Raw genomic sequence first — 17,159 nt, forward strand, 5'->3', positions numbered from 1 at the left:
GGGCGGGCACAACCAAACCCGATAACCGGAAACTCCGCCATCATGATTGACCCACGTATTGGCCAATAGCATGCCGATCCGACAGGCGAAGGGGCGGTGGGATGGTGTCTCTGGCCCAATCGGCTGCATGGTACTGCGAGGGAGTGAAGAGGGGGGCGGGCTGGGTTTTGTGCCCGGCGCTCAAGGTTGGTTGAGCGGCGGTCTCTCCGGCGGTCGGGTATAGGGATGTAAGTGGGGGACTGAAATGGCTGCCGAAAAGAAGCCGGAAGGTAAGGGGCAGAAGAGGCGGAGGTGGGGGAGAATTCCAGTGTGCAAACAAAACACTGATATTTAATTTTTAATTGTGATGACAACCTTCGGGACGACGAGAAAAAGCTAAATCTGACAGAACAAGGGGGTGTGAGGCGCTGCGAATTGAGCGAAAAACGGTTTAGCTTCAATAAAATTATAGCTGTGTGAGATACAGAGAAGAACAAACGGTTTTCTTACAGATATTGAATAAATAGCTCAATGTTCTTTAATCTCATCAAACTGTCACTTTTGTACAGAAGGGAAAAATATTATTTTAAATAAAATGAAATGTATAAGGTTGTGTGGTTTTTGATGTCGGTAAAATCCACAAGAGGGCGGTAACGGATTGTTTATCTGGTGTGAAAGTGATTTAACTCCTCTATCACTTCGGTATTGAAATACTTTAAGTAATATTCCCCAAAATAACGAGGAAGATCTTCATAGACAAGGGAAAATTACACGGCACGAGTAACGAGTTCATATTTTAGTTCGGATGCAAATTTACCAAAAAACACAAAGATTAGCTATGGATAGTTTGAACAAATGTTAACTAAATCTGTATAGAAAGTAATTGTTATGAGAAATTTTGTTTCTTAATTTCAGTGATCTTATTTCCGGGATAGCAGTTATTTGAGGCTCCTGAACGTTCATTCAGTATACTCTCCGTTGCTAGAATTTATAAACTTATTAGGAAGTTTTTCTTTGAAAGTACAACTTGAGAAAAGTAGTGCACTTCAAAAAAGGTTATGTGAAAAGGCCATATTCAGTATTGAATTGTCGACTTTTTTAAAGCATAAAATAGTAAGAACTTTTAAATATTCAAACATTAATGCTTTAAAATGATAGTTATGAAGGTGTAATGAATCTCTTGCAAGTTGACTTTCCATAATAAGAGAACAGTTTGTAATTTCACTTTATGCACTTTGTGCAAATGAAAAAGAAAGCAATGCATGATATCGTAATTTTGAGGTAATGTTTTGTCATTATATTCAAGTGTTATGCAAAGTACTAATTATATTGGTATACTTAACCTGCAGTTTTGTAGTATTTGAAGCATTCTTTGCAGACTTTATAGAAAAAAGCAAATAACACAGCAAAATGTAATAAGTTACTTGTAGATTCATCTACTTTGTGGTGCTGCAGCGATTCCCAAGAACCTAGGACAGATTACTTACTGTATCAATTTATTAGTAAATGATATTTCTATTTTTTGAAAAACTAAAATCACTCAAACCAGTAACTGAGAAAATAGTTCTTGAATATATTGTCCAGTCTTTTTTGTGTTGAGGTGAAAATGTTATATCAATCTAGGAATGGAAAGTCTTTATTACAGTGTGTTGTGTGCATGGGGACATCTTTGTAAGTTTTTTATAAGTCTGTATTGATTATGCACATAAAACTCTTAGGGGCTTTAACCCTTTGTTTTATTGGTGCTGTATGATACACAGCATGTCATAGATGCAATTGGAATGTTAAGAAGAGACCATATATTACGTAATGTATTGCCTCTTTTCAGGAAACAGACTTTTGTCGTACCTGTGTATAACTTATCTTGAAGATTTGGATTCCTGTCAGAATATTTGTACCAATATCAATGTTGTAAGCCAAGGAATGTTTTGATGGCTGCCAGAATTTTTCTTCTGTCCCTGTGGCTGCAGGTTATGCTTGTATTTAAATGATCAATTTCTCAGTCAACAAAAGGGCCAGGTCTCAAACTCAAAGCCCTGATTGCTTTTTAAGCAATTTTCTCTCCCTGTTCTAACATTGGAACACCTTATGGTATTTCTGTCAGACAACAAAAGCAATGAATCAGCTATTCAATGGTAGTCTGTGCATTATCTCTGTCAAGCTGTCAGTTTAAGGAGTCCTTTTTGTAGTTTCACCTATACTCTGGAAACTCCGTACTGAGTAATTATATCACTGCTGTTAATGGCAAAAATACCTCTGAAACTAATGTTGAGTGTGATTTTTGTTTTGTGTTGATGGTAATCATGGAAATTAAAGAAATTGCAGTTATTAATGCATTACATTATAATAGGGAATTATTGTTGCAAGTCCAAAGATCAAACTCAAATCAGAAAGAATATTGTGGATCCTGGAAATATGAAATTAAAACATACAATATTGGGAATAGTTTCTGGCAACGTTTGTGGAGAGAAAGAGATAACATTTTCAGGTCTGTGAGCTTTCATCAGTTTTGGAAAGGCTTTCTGAAAAAAAAACTAACCATATGATTGCTTGGGGAATTTCAGGAAAAATAACTCCCTTTTTGACTCCTTCAGCATGCCATATGTCCCCATATGATATTCTTTTCCGTTTTGTGATCTGATACATAATTTTATGCCTTGTGCTTCAGAGCTGTGGAACTTCTCACTTCCCACGGATTTTCCTGCCTTTCTGCACTCTTAAAAACCCAGACTTTTGTGTTACCTAATCCTTCCTTTGTTTGTCCTCTGTCCTCAGCCTTGATGGTACTCTATACTGTGAGCCTTTGTCAAGTTAAGTTTTTTAATAGAACAAAAAAAGGAAATAATTCACTGGTTTAAGTCCTACAATGGTTGTCACCAGCCTAATGCTAAGTGTACTAGTTCAATCTGAAAAATTGATATTTTTGAAAATGTTGAGTTTTTAAATTTTGTGCATTCGAAGTAGATGTATGTAAAAGTGATGTTGATCAATGTTTAGATTTATAAAATTTTAGTTGTCAAAATATGTTGACAGTGTGATTTCTTTTTTCCCCCCACTTCTCATGATTAGAGAAGAAATAAGTCCTTTTTGTGATGGTTTGGTGATGACGCCTTTGTTGGTTTGCCATTTCATGATGGCCATTTACTCGAGGTTTTATCAGTTGACCTAATTTAATTGCTGTTTTGAAAATTCTTATTTCTCTTTGCCATTTGTCAGAGCTGACTACCTCTTGATAATTTGGTCAATGATTCATTCTTCAAGTGTTAGCCAAGACAGAGAGCAATGGGATTGTCACAGCAAGCATTCCTGACCTCTCAAATCCACATTTCCTAATCAGAGCCATGGTTGATCTCCCCACTGGCCCTGTCTCCTTGAGCTTTATGGTGCTGAGACCAATCAAAAGTTTATTTTTAGAACGTATTTCATATAAAATGAGCTGTTTCATGGATATTGGTAAAATACGATGCAAGTTTAACTGTAGGATTATAAAAGACTCCTTAGATTTAAAAATTGGATTCGAGAGCGTGGAATTGGTTGCTTCAGCAGTGATTTCTTTGTGGGTGTCTTTGCCCTTCTTGACACAATATAACTGTTACCAAACAGGTTAATGAGCGTAGCAGAATATTGGCATTGCTCCCAATTTACCAATGTAATTTGTTTCTGTATCACCAATATCAATTAGGTGACTAGAATTGCAATGAAGCTCGTACAATTGCAAGTGGAAATCTTAGTTGTCTAGTGGTGGAAAATTTCAATTGCAGTGGATATGACAGTGTAATAGTTACTGCACAAGTGAGATCAAATTCATCTATCCACTCTTGATGTTCCCCTTATCCTGCTAAGATATAAAATTTAAAGCAGAAAGTGAAGTTATTAGTGTGGAAGATTAATTTGGTAACTTTTCTTTTGTCGGCATTTGCCTTGCACTGCTCCTCTCTTACCAATCAAAGTGCATGTTGGTCAGAAATGTAATTTTTGAAAACTTCAAAACTTGGTTTAATTTGATTCATATTCTAAAGCCTCAAGTAAAGGTCATTTACAATGTGTGTAGTTTATGAATTTCTCCAATTGGTGGTAGAATGCAGGTTATTATAATTTAGCACCTTATAACAGCTATCTTGTTTGAGCTAGCTGCAGTTTTAGCACATATTTTATAGGTGGTTGAACTATCTTGTGTTTTAGAATTGCATTGCCAACTTTAGTTTGTTTTTTCAAAAAAAATCTTGTCTTTAGTGTAACTGTATGCTAAGGTCTGTAATACAATTCAGGGTGAAGTTCTCAATACTTGCTGTAGCTTTGCATGGGACTTCTAACAAGTTTGCAATAAGTATGCTTTTAAATAAGCTTTTACAAAACATCAAGTTTAATATTTTCTCTTTTAGTGGAGCAGTTTTTGTTTTTTTTGTTGATAGAAACATATACCGTTACAGCACAGAAACAGGTCCTTTTTTCTAATCCTTATTTAGACCCTGTAGTTATTGCCCATGCATAGTTTCTATCCCTCTGTTCACATTCTATTCATGTATCTATCAAGATGTGCCTTAAAAGTTGCTAATGTGCCTGCTTCGAGGAGAAAGCGAGGACTGCAGATGCTGGAGATCAGAGCTGAAAATGTGTTGCTGGAAAAGCGCAGCAGGTCAGGCAGCATCCAAGGAACAGGAGAATCGATGTTTCGGGCATAAGTTTCCCTACACTTCTCCCCTCGACAACTCCCTTCCCCTCACCTTGAACGTGTGCCCTCTTGTAGTTAACCTTTGCACCTAGGGGGGGTAAAAGTCTCTGACTATTTACCCTATCTATGCCCCTCATAATTTTGTAGACCTCTATCAGGTTGCCTATCAACTTGTGTATCTCCAGCAAAAAGAGTTTATTCAACCTCTCCTCATAACTAAAACCCTCCAGACCAGGTAACATTTTGGTAACTCTTCTCTGCACCTTCTCCAAAGCATTCTTGTTCTTGTGGTAGTATAGTGACCACTGATTATTCTTAATTGGTTTAATGTATTAAAATACCCTGTCTGAACTACTGAAGGTATAGAATTTCATTTTCACTCTGCTCTGGGTTAGCTGATATCAGCCAGTGCAGCATTAAAGTGCTGAAGTAGCTCTTGACATCGCTAAGGTGGGGAAAAGTAGCCAGATGTCTCTTTCCTCTTCGTATCTTTTTCTAAAAATGCAGAAATGTGACTGTATTTAATGAAGATGCAGTTCTAATGCTCTCACTGATTGAATAATCTGTTGACAATTTTTTTTCAGGCTCTCAAGTGATGGGTGAGCATTTGAGAGAAAAGTGGCAAAAATAGAAATACTTACTAGCAGATTCTCCAGTCATTAAAATCTGAATCAACGAATGTGAGCTCCTGCTACTTCCAAAACCTGTAGTAGGATTGCACCTATGAAAGTCTGTATCTGATATTCAAGAATAAGTCATCATTCGCGTTCAGGGATTCCATTGATTTTTAAGGCGTGTAAACTCAGTATTCTTTTATAATCAATAAACAAAACATCGTGTGTGTGACTTAAATTGCATCTATTGCTTTCCAAGCTGATCAACCTCTTCCTCAAAAATAAGTTTGTCATGTTTTATTGACTCCTGTTGGACAAATGCTGCAAATTATGTGGAACATATTTTAATGTTAACCTAAAAAATGGGCCCATAAAGCAACAATATGAATTAATATAGTGCCTTTAGCAGTGAAAGTAATACATGTCAAACCAAAAACTGTGACCAAAACCTTAGTTTTAACATTGATCTTGAGAGGAAGGTGAAGAGTCATAGAAATTGGAATTGATAATGGGATGAGAATGTTTGGGATCAGGTGCAAACAGATTTGGATCAGCTGAGATTTACATGAAAGCACTGATCAGATCTGGAGGTACTAAAGGTATGAATGAAGGTTTCAAGAGCAGTTGGATGAAATTAGTTTGGAGACCAGTACTGTTTGGAAGGTGCACGTAGGTGCTAATTGTGGGGAAATAGAAAATGCAGTTGAATACTCACTTGGATGTTGAGGATATTGAAATTGTATGACTTAGAATGAGTGGCTGGAGAAAGAAAGTGTCCTGCAAGAGTATGTCTTGGGGCCAAATGATGATGGCTTTGATCTCAGTGTTTAGATGGAATAAATTGTAGTTCATCTTTTGAAGAATTTCAGGCAAGCACTCTGACCACAGTGGCAATGACATATTGAAAGTGGAGATGGAGAATTAGTGTTATCAGCATATGTGTAATGAAACATCATATCTATGGGTGCTAGAAAAGTGCAGTAGGAGGCCAGTAATAATCCTTGGGTGGTATTGAAAGTGATGATGAAGTGGCAGTGAGAATAGAAACCAATGTGAAAGATGTTCTGACACCTACAAATAGGTAAAAGTTGAACTGTACCATGTTCCAAGGGGCTAAGTTGCAATGAAAAGAGTTGTTGGAAGGAGAGAGTATGAGCTGGTTAAGCTAAAGGTTGCATGAGGACTGGGGTGTTGCACCATTGTTACAAATGATTGTTCCACAAGTAAATAAAAACATGGGTGTCATTGGTCAGCATTTGTTGTCCGTCCCTATTTGACCTAGAAAGTGGTAGTGAGTTACCTCCATGAACTTCTAATCCATGTGCTACAGGTTGATCCTAAGCACAGTCAGCGAGGAAATTCCAAGATTTAGACCCTTTCATAGTGAAGGAGTTCTAGGGTGGAGAGAGGAACTTGCCAACGGTGATGTTACCATGTATCTACTACTGCCCTTATCTTCCGAGATGGAAGTTGTATGTTTGGAAGCTGCTGTCTAACAGATTTTGGGTGAATTTCTACAGTGTATCTTGGAGATGGTACACACTGCAGCAATAAGCATTGGTGGTGGAGGGAATGGATATTGTGCCACTGCTTTGGCCTGGATGCTGTCAAGCATCTTGACTGTTGTTGGAGCTGCACCTATCTGGGCAAGTGTGGAATGTGTATCACACTCTGAACTTGTACCTTGTAGTTGGTGGACAGGCTTTGGGGAATCACTTGCCACAGTTTTCCTCACCTCTGTCCTGTTCTCGTAGCCATTCTGTTAATGTGGTGAGTCCAGTTGAGCTGGTCAATAGTAACCCAAATGTGTAAAATTAGGAATCAACATTAACTTTGAAGCTGATGATAACTGAGCTGTTTATTCTCACCAGTCATGTTTTACTGGATTGAATAAGTTGGCTTCTGTTGTAGATTGTGTTAGGAAAAAGTGATCTTTAAAAAAATAAAAATCACATAATTTTATTCATGATTTTTGGAAGGAATTTAAGATTTTTATCCTGAAGCTCCACTCATTTGATGAAAAACTTTTTGTGGGAGATTCAGTGGTAGCACCATTGAAGGACAAGGAGCTGTGGTTAGATTTTCTCTTAATGGATATGGTTATTACCATGCCACATGTCAGGCCAAGCCTTAATATTGTCCAGATCTTGTTGCATTTGAATGTGGACTGCTTCAGTATCTGAGGAGTCACAATAAACTACACAACCAACCATTTTGATATTATTTGAGTCCCAAACCTATTTTGAGGAAAAGGCCTATTTTTAACCAGGTTGGTAATTGTGAAACAGCAGTGGCTGCAGATGTGTCACTGATCATGGTTGAAACAATTTCACAATGTTGCTGCCATTGGTCACTGCTATGTATAAGGAATTTTGCAGAAAATTTATTTTGTTTGAGAGTTTAACAATTAAGCCTTCTGACTCTAATAGATAGATCTGACAATAAAATAATTTCCAGTTAATAGCCTGTGAATAATGAAAATGTATGAAAGGTCTATGGTTTATGGATATGGTTAATTCTGATACTTTATCCATATAAAGTTGTCAATCTGGGCGTACATGAACATTCCATGTTCATGCACATCTAACTTGGGCTTTAGGAAGTGTTGGTGTGAATATGAGCCTTTAAAGTGCCTGGATGATTCTAAATTATTGCCAACATGGATTAAACCCAATTTTAAGTTATTATTACAGCACTCGACAGTATCAGAGTAACCTTTAACAAATGTCCCAGGAGTGAAATTAAAACTATCTGATAAGTGCACTGCTTAGAGAATATCTTATCCGCCATGAAAATTCCAGTGTGATCTTTGGTCTCTGCTGAGTTAGCTATTCTTAGCCATGTGATGATATGGGAGATTTAATTAGATCTCTGGTCAGGGATGCAAAAATTAACACACTATTTCTGCTTCTCAGTTTAATCCAGTGACTTCTGGTTTTCAAATGTGTGTGAATGTGTGCACATTATGAAGTACATGATGGATTCGGCATTAGAATATCTTGGTCTGGAGACTGCTCAACTAACCACTTCCCTTGAATGATGTATAAAGGGCATCTAATGTCCACAAAACCCTATGCGGAATGATGCATTGCCTTTGGATGGGTGGGGAGAACAGTTGGTGAGATAACAACGTAACCAGTCTATCACCCTCAGGCTTGGTTCACTGCCTTGTCAGTGTCTCGACAAGTGAGATGTCATGTACATGATTTTTCATGAAAGAAACATTCAGTGAAATATTATGGTTCTAGCCCATTTAATTTGTTAAAAGATTTTTGGAATATTAGTGCTATTGTGTTGCCAAGCTTTATTTTTGTGTAATTTTTGAAAAGCAAGTTAATTTAGTTTTTTGAATGCACACAATACATTTGAGAATCTCTGATATATGGTTTTATGTTTTAGTATAACTTTTTGTTTTGCACCAAGAAGTGCATTATACTATTGTATAATTAGGTGTATAGGACAGCTAGTATCTCTGACTTTGAGAACATATGGGGCACTGAAGCCTTCAAGTTCCAATTAGAATTGAAGCCAGAAGTTAGAGGCACACAGCAAGGAAACAGTTCCTTTGGCCCAACCAATCCATTCTTAGCATATTCCCAAAATAAACTAGCCCCACCTGCTCCTGGCCCATATCCTTCCAAACCTTATTCATGTAATTATCCAAATAGTTTTAAAAATGTTGTAATTGTACCCATATCCTCCACAAACTCAAGTTCATTCCATCTGCGAAACAGTGTAAACAAAAAAGAAGATAATTACTCTCGTCTTTTTAAAATCTCTTTCCTCTCGCCTTAATGTGCCTGCTAGTCTTGACGTCCTCCATCTTGGGGGAAAAGACAACTGCCAGTAGCTCTCTGTACTCATTATTTTATAAACTTCTATGTGGTCTCCTCTTAACCTCCTCTGCTCCAGTGGGACAAGTCCTAGCCTGTCCAGCCTTTTTCTATAACTCAAACCTTCCAAACCTGGCAATATCCTGATAAATCTCTTCTGAAACTTCTCCAGCTTAATATTGCCTATCCAAAACTTGGCAACCATATCTGGACACAGTGTTCCAGAAGAGGCCTCGCCAATGTTCTGTACAACCTCAACATGACTTTTCAACTTTTTCATTCAAAGGACTGAGCAATGAAGGCAAGTGTGGCAAATGCTTTTTTTTAATGACTCTGTATGTGATTAAAAAGTTCAAAGAATAATGTACTTGAACTCCTAGGTCTCTCTGTTCTATGGCACTACCCAAGTCCCTACCATTAATTGTATAAGTCCAACCCTTGTTGTACCAAAATTCAAAACCTCGCATTTATCCAAATTGAACTCCATCTGCCATTTATCAGTCCATTGTCCCAATTAATCAAAATCCCTTTGTAATCTTAGAAAACCTTCTTCACTGTTTACTATGCCACCAATTTTGGTGTCATCTGCAAACTTACTAACCATGCCTTCTATATTCTCATCCAAATCATTTATATAAATTACCAACAAAGGACAACCCAGAATCGATCGCTGTGGAACATAATTTTGTAAACCTGTATAAGGTCACCCCTCCACCTCCCATCCAGGTAAGAAGGCCACAACCAATACAGCCCCTCTCTCCCTAACTCAAACTGTCCATCCTTGTAAATCTTTGCTCACTCTCCAGTTTAACAATTTTTTTCTACAGCATGGGGACAAGAATTATATACAGCCTAACTTTGTGTGTGTGATATTATCAGTGTTAAAGATGTGACTTAATTGGATGCTGAGCCTGGAATCATTTAAATGATTTTTTATTCCTGTTCTCAAATGTTAATTTTTCAGTTAATCTTAGAAATCAATAGTATTTTTTAAAAAAAAGCAGCATACTACTTAAATTGACAACGACTGCAGAACTCTGCAGTGCATATGTAGTGAATAAGTCTTGAGTGACCTGCGTGAAAAGTCAGCATGTGGATACTGCAACTGATTAGGAAGGCAAACGGAAAAATAAAAATAATGTAGAACTGCTTTAGTGAATGGTTTCACAAAATATTGTGTATTTACATTATAAAATGTTCTTTATTGCAGTAAGTACATGGTTTGTTTTGTGCATGTTAACTTTTTTTAATAGTGTGTGCATAAGAGAATTTGCTCAGTTTTAGGAAGAGGTGAATCAGCAAGAGACTGATTTCTATATGGAATAAGGTGTTTACTGCAAGGATCTGAGAACAGAAAGAGAAACAAGTCTGTAGTCCGATAAAGCAAAGATTTGGGGGAAACGTAGAAGAATAACTCTGAATTAACATCAAATTGACTTGAATTTCAGGGGTCTTGAGCTTTTTTAACTCAAAGAATGATAGAATTCCTGCAGTGTGGAAGCAGGCCATTTGTATTCACCCCTACCTTATCCCTGTAACCCTGCATTCCCATGGCTAATCCACCTCGCCAGCACATCTTTGGACCGTGGGAGGAAACCGGAGCACCTGGAGGAAACTCATGCAGATGCTGGAAGAATGTGCAAACTCCACACGATTGCCTGGGGTGGGGGGGAATCAAACCTGGGTTCCTATCGCTGTGAGACAGTAGTGCAAAGCACAGAGCCGCCATGCATTTTGTTAAATATAATTTAAGAAGTTTATGAATAGAATGGCTTTACTTTTAAAAGAAAACACCTAATTGGAATATTGACAGTATTAAGTAACTTAAGTTTGTTTTATGTCTAGCATGTATTGAATGTTATAGTGACTGGAACAGACTAAACAGAATGCAAGCTGGATTCTTATTGTTACGACATGGAAGTTGAACCCCTCTGCCAATTAAAACTAAAACACCCAGAAAAGTTTACCTTGCCTTATTTGTTTAAAAATGTGAGCGAGTGAAAGAAACCCCTGATTTCCACTATTTAAAGAAAAAGAACCCCTTTCAGGTGACGTGCTCTCCAATTTAATGAGTAGTTTGCTCTGGCTAATTTTCAAAACTCCCTTCCTTTCTATGTCCCCAGTATTGTACCCGCTCATTGGTCTGATGTTGGTAATACAATAAAATTCAAATTCAATTGGTTTTTGGTATCTTGGGCATAAATTTAATTCAAATCGGTTGCCTTAACATCAGAACACCACCCCAAGCTGATTGTTACATATAATCAGTTCTCTGCACCTGTCACCTAGTCACAGACACCTGTCCTGTCGCAATCTCTCAGTTCAGAAAAAGCACCTCTTTCGAAGTGACCATATACTCTTATGACTTTGTAACACTATCATCACCCCTCTTAGAGTACTGAATCCCATGCCCCCCCCCCCCCACCCCCAACTCTCATGCAGTCTAAATCAAAATTATCAATAAGAAATTCTTTATTCTTTCAGAGTTAACCATTTAAAATTTCTGATTCCATTCTGGATTTACTTTAATGAAAAATAAATTTCAGAATATAGTCCATGTGTGATCCACTAATCCATGTGTTTCTTTGACTTGGGTTTATCATATCTTAACAGTCATAAAGTGCTTGGAGGACACATTGTCCTTGGTGGTTGCAATTGCCATATTGCCAGTGGTAAGATATAGTTGCAACTTACCTATCCTTTCGATGAGATGGGGTGAAGGCAAATTATCATGATTTTTCTGTTGGCATTGTTACGAGATAAGTAGAATAATTGTGGAAAGATATCTGTTCAGTTTTTTAGACACACTTTCGCAGAACAAACCAGTTCAAACTGTTACTTTGTAACACAATCTATTTGTATTTCTTGCTTTTTATATTTGTATACATTTGTTTAAGCAGATTATTGCTATTTCAAGTTTTGGTCATACTTGGTTTTCTGCCATTTTCATGAGCTGCGAGAAATTGACAGACAGTAGAAACTTCCATACAATCAACAGTGTTCGATTTTCAATCTTGGAACAGAATTAGCAAATGGACTGCAGCGATTTAAGAAAGCAACTTAGCACCACCTTCTCAAGGGTATTTAGAGATGAGCAATAAATTGGCCCAGTCAATGAAGCCCACATCCCTTGAATGAATGAAATAAAAGCTGCAAAGTATTTATTGAGCAGATTGTTGATGAGCAGGTTCAGTCGGCATGCATGATATTTTTATTTACTGAGTAACTGATGATTGAAGTATATCTTTCAAATTATTTATTGAACTACAACTTTTGATAGAATTTGGAAGTTTTCTGAATGAGTTAGAAAAAGAGAAAAGTTCTAATATATGTAGTTGGTGGTCTGTGCTACAGAGTGAGCCATTATTATTGAAGAATATTTCTTGTACAGCTTAGTGTTGATTTCAAGAGCTCCTCTGATTCAAGTATTCATGTTGTATGACATGCCATTTTGCTGTCAGTGAGTTTGGTGCTTTGATTAAAGTTTTAAATGTATAGTAATTCATGAGTAACTTGCTGATATGCATCCAAATTTATTGGCATTTCCTGTCTTATACGTTGTATTTGGGGCACAGTTGGATTTTGTAGTGAGGTGTATTCAGATGTGTTTACTGCTATTAAATTTTCTCAACAGGCATGCTAACCTGTTTTGTTCATGTTTTACCAATCTGGTGGACAGATTCAATAAACATTGTGGAATGGGTGGTTACATCTATTACTATGATTAGTGAATTTGTCAACAATAAACCTAGACATGAATCCAGGGAACAAAAACCTGTTATATTTTCTTTCAACCTACTTAACTCGCAGGTGAAATTCTCAGTTTTTAGTGTAGCTTTTGTGCATCTTCTCCATATGGTCAATAAAAGAGTATGACAGCAGAGTCTGCAAATGAGGCTGCCAGGAAAGAGGGGTTTTTAGAACTGTATGTATTTCTCACTGTTACAAAGTATGTGCTTGGATTGCATTAACTTTGTAGTTATTTTTACTTATTAAAAAGCAGTACAGCATTTAGTCTGGGCAAACCTAAAGCAATCTTCTAGATATTTGGAGAAGGAGAAAATTAATTTGTCTGAGTCAGAAATGAGAGAGAGTTGCTGCTTCACATTGGTAAATGGATGGAAGACCTCAATAGAGCTCCCATGTAAAAAGAACATAAGTTGATAGTCTAATTTACATTGTGAATGTCTGCATTCCTAAATAAAGTAGTGCTATAATTACAGAAAATGATTGTGCTGTAAGAAAATTAATATGCCTATTGGTCTAGAACTAGAAAAAAAAATGTCATTGGTAATCCTGAGATTTAGGCACGAATTGTTTGGAAGTCTTTAATTTAGGTCAAAATACAAGTGTAAGGGTCAGATTTGAACGAATGGACGAAAGGAGAAAAAGGAAATTCAAAACTTTTCAAAACACAGCAGGCAATGCTGAAATGATGCCTGTGAAGTGAACTGAATTTATGTACTGTTTCTAGTAGGTGTGAATCTTTGTGCAAAACAGTCAGTAATTATGTATCGGTATTGACTGATTTGGTCTTGGAAGCCATGTATGTCGTAAGTTTGGTAAATAGATGTGTGCATTGGAGATTGTCCTTCTGATGTTGACATGAGGAAGTATTGTTATGATATATAAGGGATGTTTCCTTTTAACTGGGAATGTTTGTTTAAAAATGAAAGATCATTTAATTTTCAAGCTTTGGCTGTCCCAGATTGTGGTACTTGTATCATAGTCCTGTGAGTGTGAAAAAAATTTACACACTGATTACATGGAGTGTCGTGTTTGTGTTTTTCTGACATCCACAAAATTAAACTGAACAAAATTAATTTTACAAGATCGACAATAAAACATTATTTGGCTGCCCTTTTTTTTGCTTCTGTTGACAGTTATAAACTAAGTGAGCTACTCATGTGACATTTGTCATGACCTGAGATCCCTTAATGTAGTTACTGTCTTGTAAATTGCTTTTGACTATCTATTGTTCTGGCTGTATTGTAAGTATATGTTCATGTAATGTTGGATCTTTGAAGTAACAAAACAATCTTGAATTGATGTCAGTAAGAAATAAATACACTCGAAGACCAGCAGTTAAAATTTTAAGAGTTTGAGGTGGGATAAAAAAATGACATTGAGCAGTATGAACAGTTTGCAGTACAGCTTAATATCCCTGCCTTCAGAAAGAGAAATTGGCGATGGTTATTATTCCTCATGACCAGCCAGTTATTTGTGGATTCTGAATGAAGATGAGATTACGTTTCCGGTATGATACTTTCAACTAGCAGAAATTATACTGGTTATGATTATACTCAATATTTCAGCTTGAATTTCACAAATGATCGGCATGAGAGTCAGTTACAGAAGGATGACTTCATAGACTCCTAAATAAGGAGTCAATGCTTCTTGAAGTTATCACAACAGTAATTTGTATTTATATTGAACCCTTAATGTAATGGAATGTCCCGAGTGATTAGAAGACAACTGGCTTAGAACAGACCTTGTTAACTGAGTTACTTTTTGTTTAGTTATCATTCTTTGATTCTAAATGTTTCCCTACTTCCTTGGAATTCCAGACTGTTACAGAAGTATAATTCCATTGATGGTCATTCTTTCTTACCTTGGCCAAATGACATCACAGGATAGTTAGATTTAAAAAAAAATTGATCCATACTGTGATGTTTGTGCACATGACCAAAAACTCAGGTAAATTTTTAGGAGCATTATAAAGAAAGATAAGCATAGAGAGACTTATGGAAGGAATTTCAGAGCAGGCATCGTTCAATCTTTCACTGTTTAGACTGAAGGTTTGGGAGTTTCAGACAATGCAATTAATTATGTATGTAAATAATGAATTCTCAGTATTATCTTTTTTCACCTTTTGTCTTTTTCCTTTGCTTCATATTTTGGACTGAAAACAATGTGAGTGATTCATTTGCAGAGGTGAATAGTGTTAATGTTCCTTTTCAATGTGTGCAAAAGTGTACCTACCAGGAATACCTATTTCCTGCTCTTACTTTGTAGTGAATTGAATAAGTTCAAACTTCTCTTTATTCAACGGGACACAAGTTAAAGTATACTAGGGTCATACAGCATGGGAACCGACCCTTCGGTCCAACCCGTCCATGCCGACCAGATGTCCCAACGCAATCCAGTCCCACCTGCCAGCACCTGGCCCATATCCCTCCAAACGCTTCCTAATCATATACCCATCCAGATGCCTCTTAAATGTTGCAATTGTATCAGCCTCCACCACTTCCTCTGGCAGCTCATTCCATACATGTACCACTCTCTGCGTGAAAACGTTGCCCCTTAGGTCTCTTTTATATCTTTCCCCTCTCACCCTAAACCTATGCTGTCTAGTTCTGGACTCCCCGACCTCAGGGAAAAGACTTTGTCTGATAATCATATCCATGCCCCTCATAATTCTGTAAACCTCTATAAGGTCACCCCTCAACCTCTGACGCTCTAGGGAAAACAGCCCCAGCCTCTTCAGCCTCTCCCTGTAGCTCAGATCCTCCGACCCTGGCAACATCCTTGTATATCTTTTCTGAATCCTTTCAATTTTCACAACATCTTTCCGATAGGAAGGAGACCAGAATTGCATGCAATATTCCAACAGTGGCCTAACCAATGTCCTGTACAGCCGCAACATGACCTCCCAACTCCTGTACTCAATACTCTGACCAATAAAGGAAAGCATACCAAACGCCGCCTTCACTATCCTATCTATCTGCAACTCTACTTTCAAGGAGCTATGAACCTGCACTCCCAAGGTCTCTTTGTTCAGCAACACTCCCTAGGACCTTATCATTAAGTGTATAAGTCCTGCTAAGATTTGCTTTCCCAAAATGCAGCACCTTGCATTTATCTGAATTAAACTCCATCTGCCACTTCTTAGCCCATTGGCCCATCTGGTCCAGATTCTGTTCTGAGGTAACCTTCTTCGCTGTCCACTACACCTCCAATTTTGGTGTCATCTGCCAACTTACTAACTGTACATCTTATGCTCGCATCCAAATCATTAATGAAATGACAAAAAGTAGATAACCCAGCACGATCCTTGTGGCACTCCGCTGGTCACAGGCCTCCAGTCTGAAAAACAATCCTGCCACCACCACCCTCTATCTTCTCCTTTGAGCCAGTTCTGTATCCAAATGGCTAGTTCCATGAGATCTAACCTTGCTAATCAGTCTCCCATGGGGAACCTTGTCGAACACCTTACTGAAGTCCATATAGATCACGTCTACTGCTCTGCCCTCGGACTTTCCAAATACATGTACATCCTGTCCTTCCGGATTCCCTCCAACAACTTGCCCGCCACAGAGGTCAGGCTCACCGGTCTATAGTTCTCTGGCTTGTCTTTACCATCCTTCTTAAACAGTGGTACCACGTTTGCCAACCTCCAGTCTTCTGGCACCTCACCTGTGACTATCGATGATACAAATATCTCAGCAAGAGGCCCAGCAATCACTTCTCTGGCTTCCCACAGAGTTCTCGGGTACACCTGATCAGGTCCTGGGGATTTATCCATCTTTAACCGTTTCAAGACATCCAGCACTTCCTCCTCTGTAATTTGGATATTTTGCAAGATGTCACCATCTATTTCCCTATAGTCTATATCTTCCATATCCTTTTCCACAGTAAATACTGATGCAAAATATTTATTTAGTATCTCCCCCATTTTCTGTGGCTCCACACAGGCTACCTTGCTGATCTTTGAAGGGCCCTATTCTCTCCTTAGTTACACTTTTGTCCTTAATATATTTGTAAAAACCCTTTTGGATTCTCTTTTATTCTATTTGCCAACGCTATCTCATGTCCCTGTTTTGCCCTCCTGATTTCCCTCTAAAGTATACTCCTACTTTCTTTATACTCTTCTAAGGATTCACTCGATCTATCCTGTCTATCCCTGACATATGCTTCCTTCTTTTTCTTAACCAAACCCTCAATTTCTTTAGTTGTCCAGCATTCCCTATACCTACCAGCCTTCCCTTTCACCCTGACAGGAATATACTTTCTCTGGATTCTTGCTATCTCATTTCTGAAGGCTTCCCATTTTCCAGCCAT

The 17,159-nt window shown here is 37.7% G+C and overlaps 1 protein-coding gene across 1 annotated transcript in view; it reads left to right on the top strand.

Annotated features, from left to right (window-relative positions):
* The first annotated feature begins 212 nt into the window (after positions 1-212).
* The window catches only part of camta1a (calmodulin binding transcription activator 1a), a 1,208,107-nt gene continuing 1,191,160 nt past the window's right edge, over positions 213-17,159 (top strand). The window contains exon 1 of the mRNA XM_043675998.1: positions 213-269. Coding sequence (XP_043531933.1) covers positions 245-269 — 25 coding nt within the window. The 5' untranslated portion in view covers positions 213-244. The remainder of the gene's footprint in view (positions 270-17,159) is intronic.

Source organism: Chiloscyllium plagiosum, chromosome 34, assembly GCF_004010195.1.
Source record: "Chiloscyllium plagiosum isolate BGI_BamShark_2017 chromosome 34, ASM401019v2, whole genome shotgun sequence".
Classification (NCBI taxonomy): Eukaryota; Metazoa; Chordata; class Chondrichthyes; order Orectolobiformes; family Hemiscylliidae; genus Chiloscyllium; species Chiloscyllium plagiosum.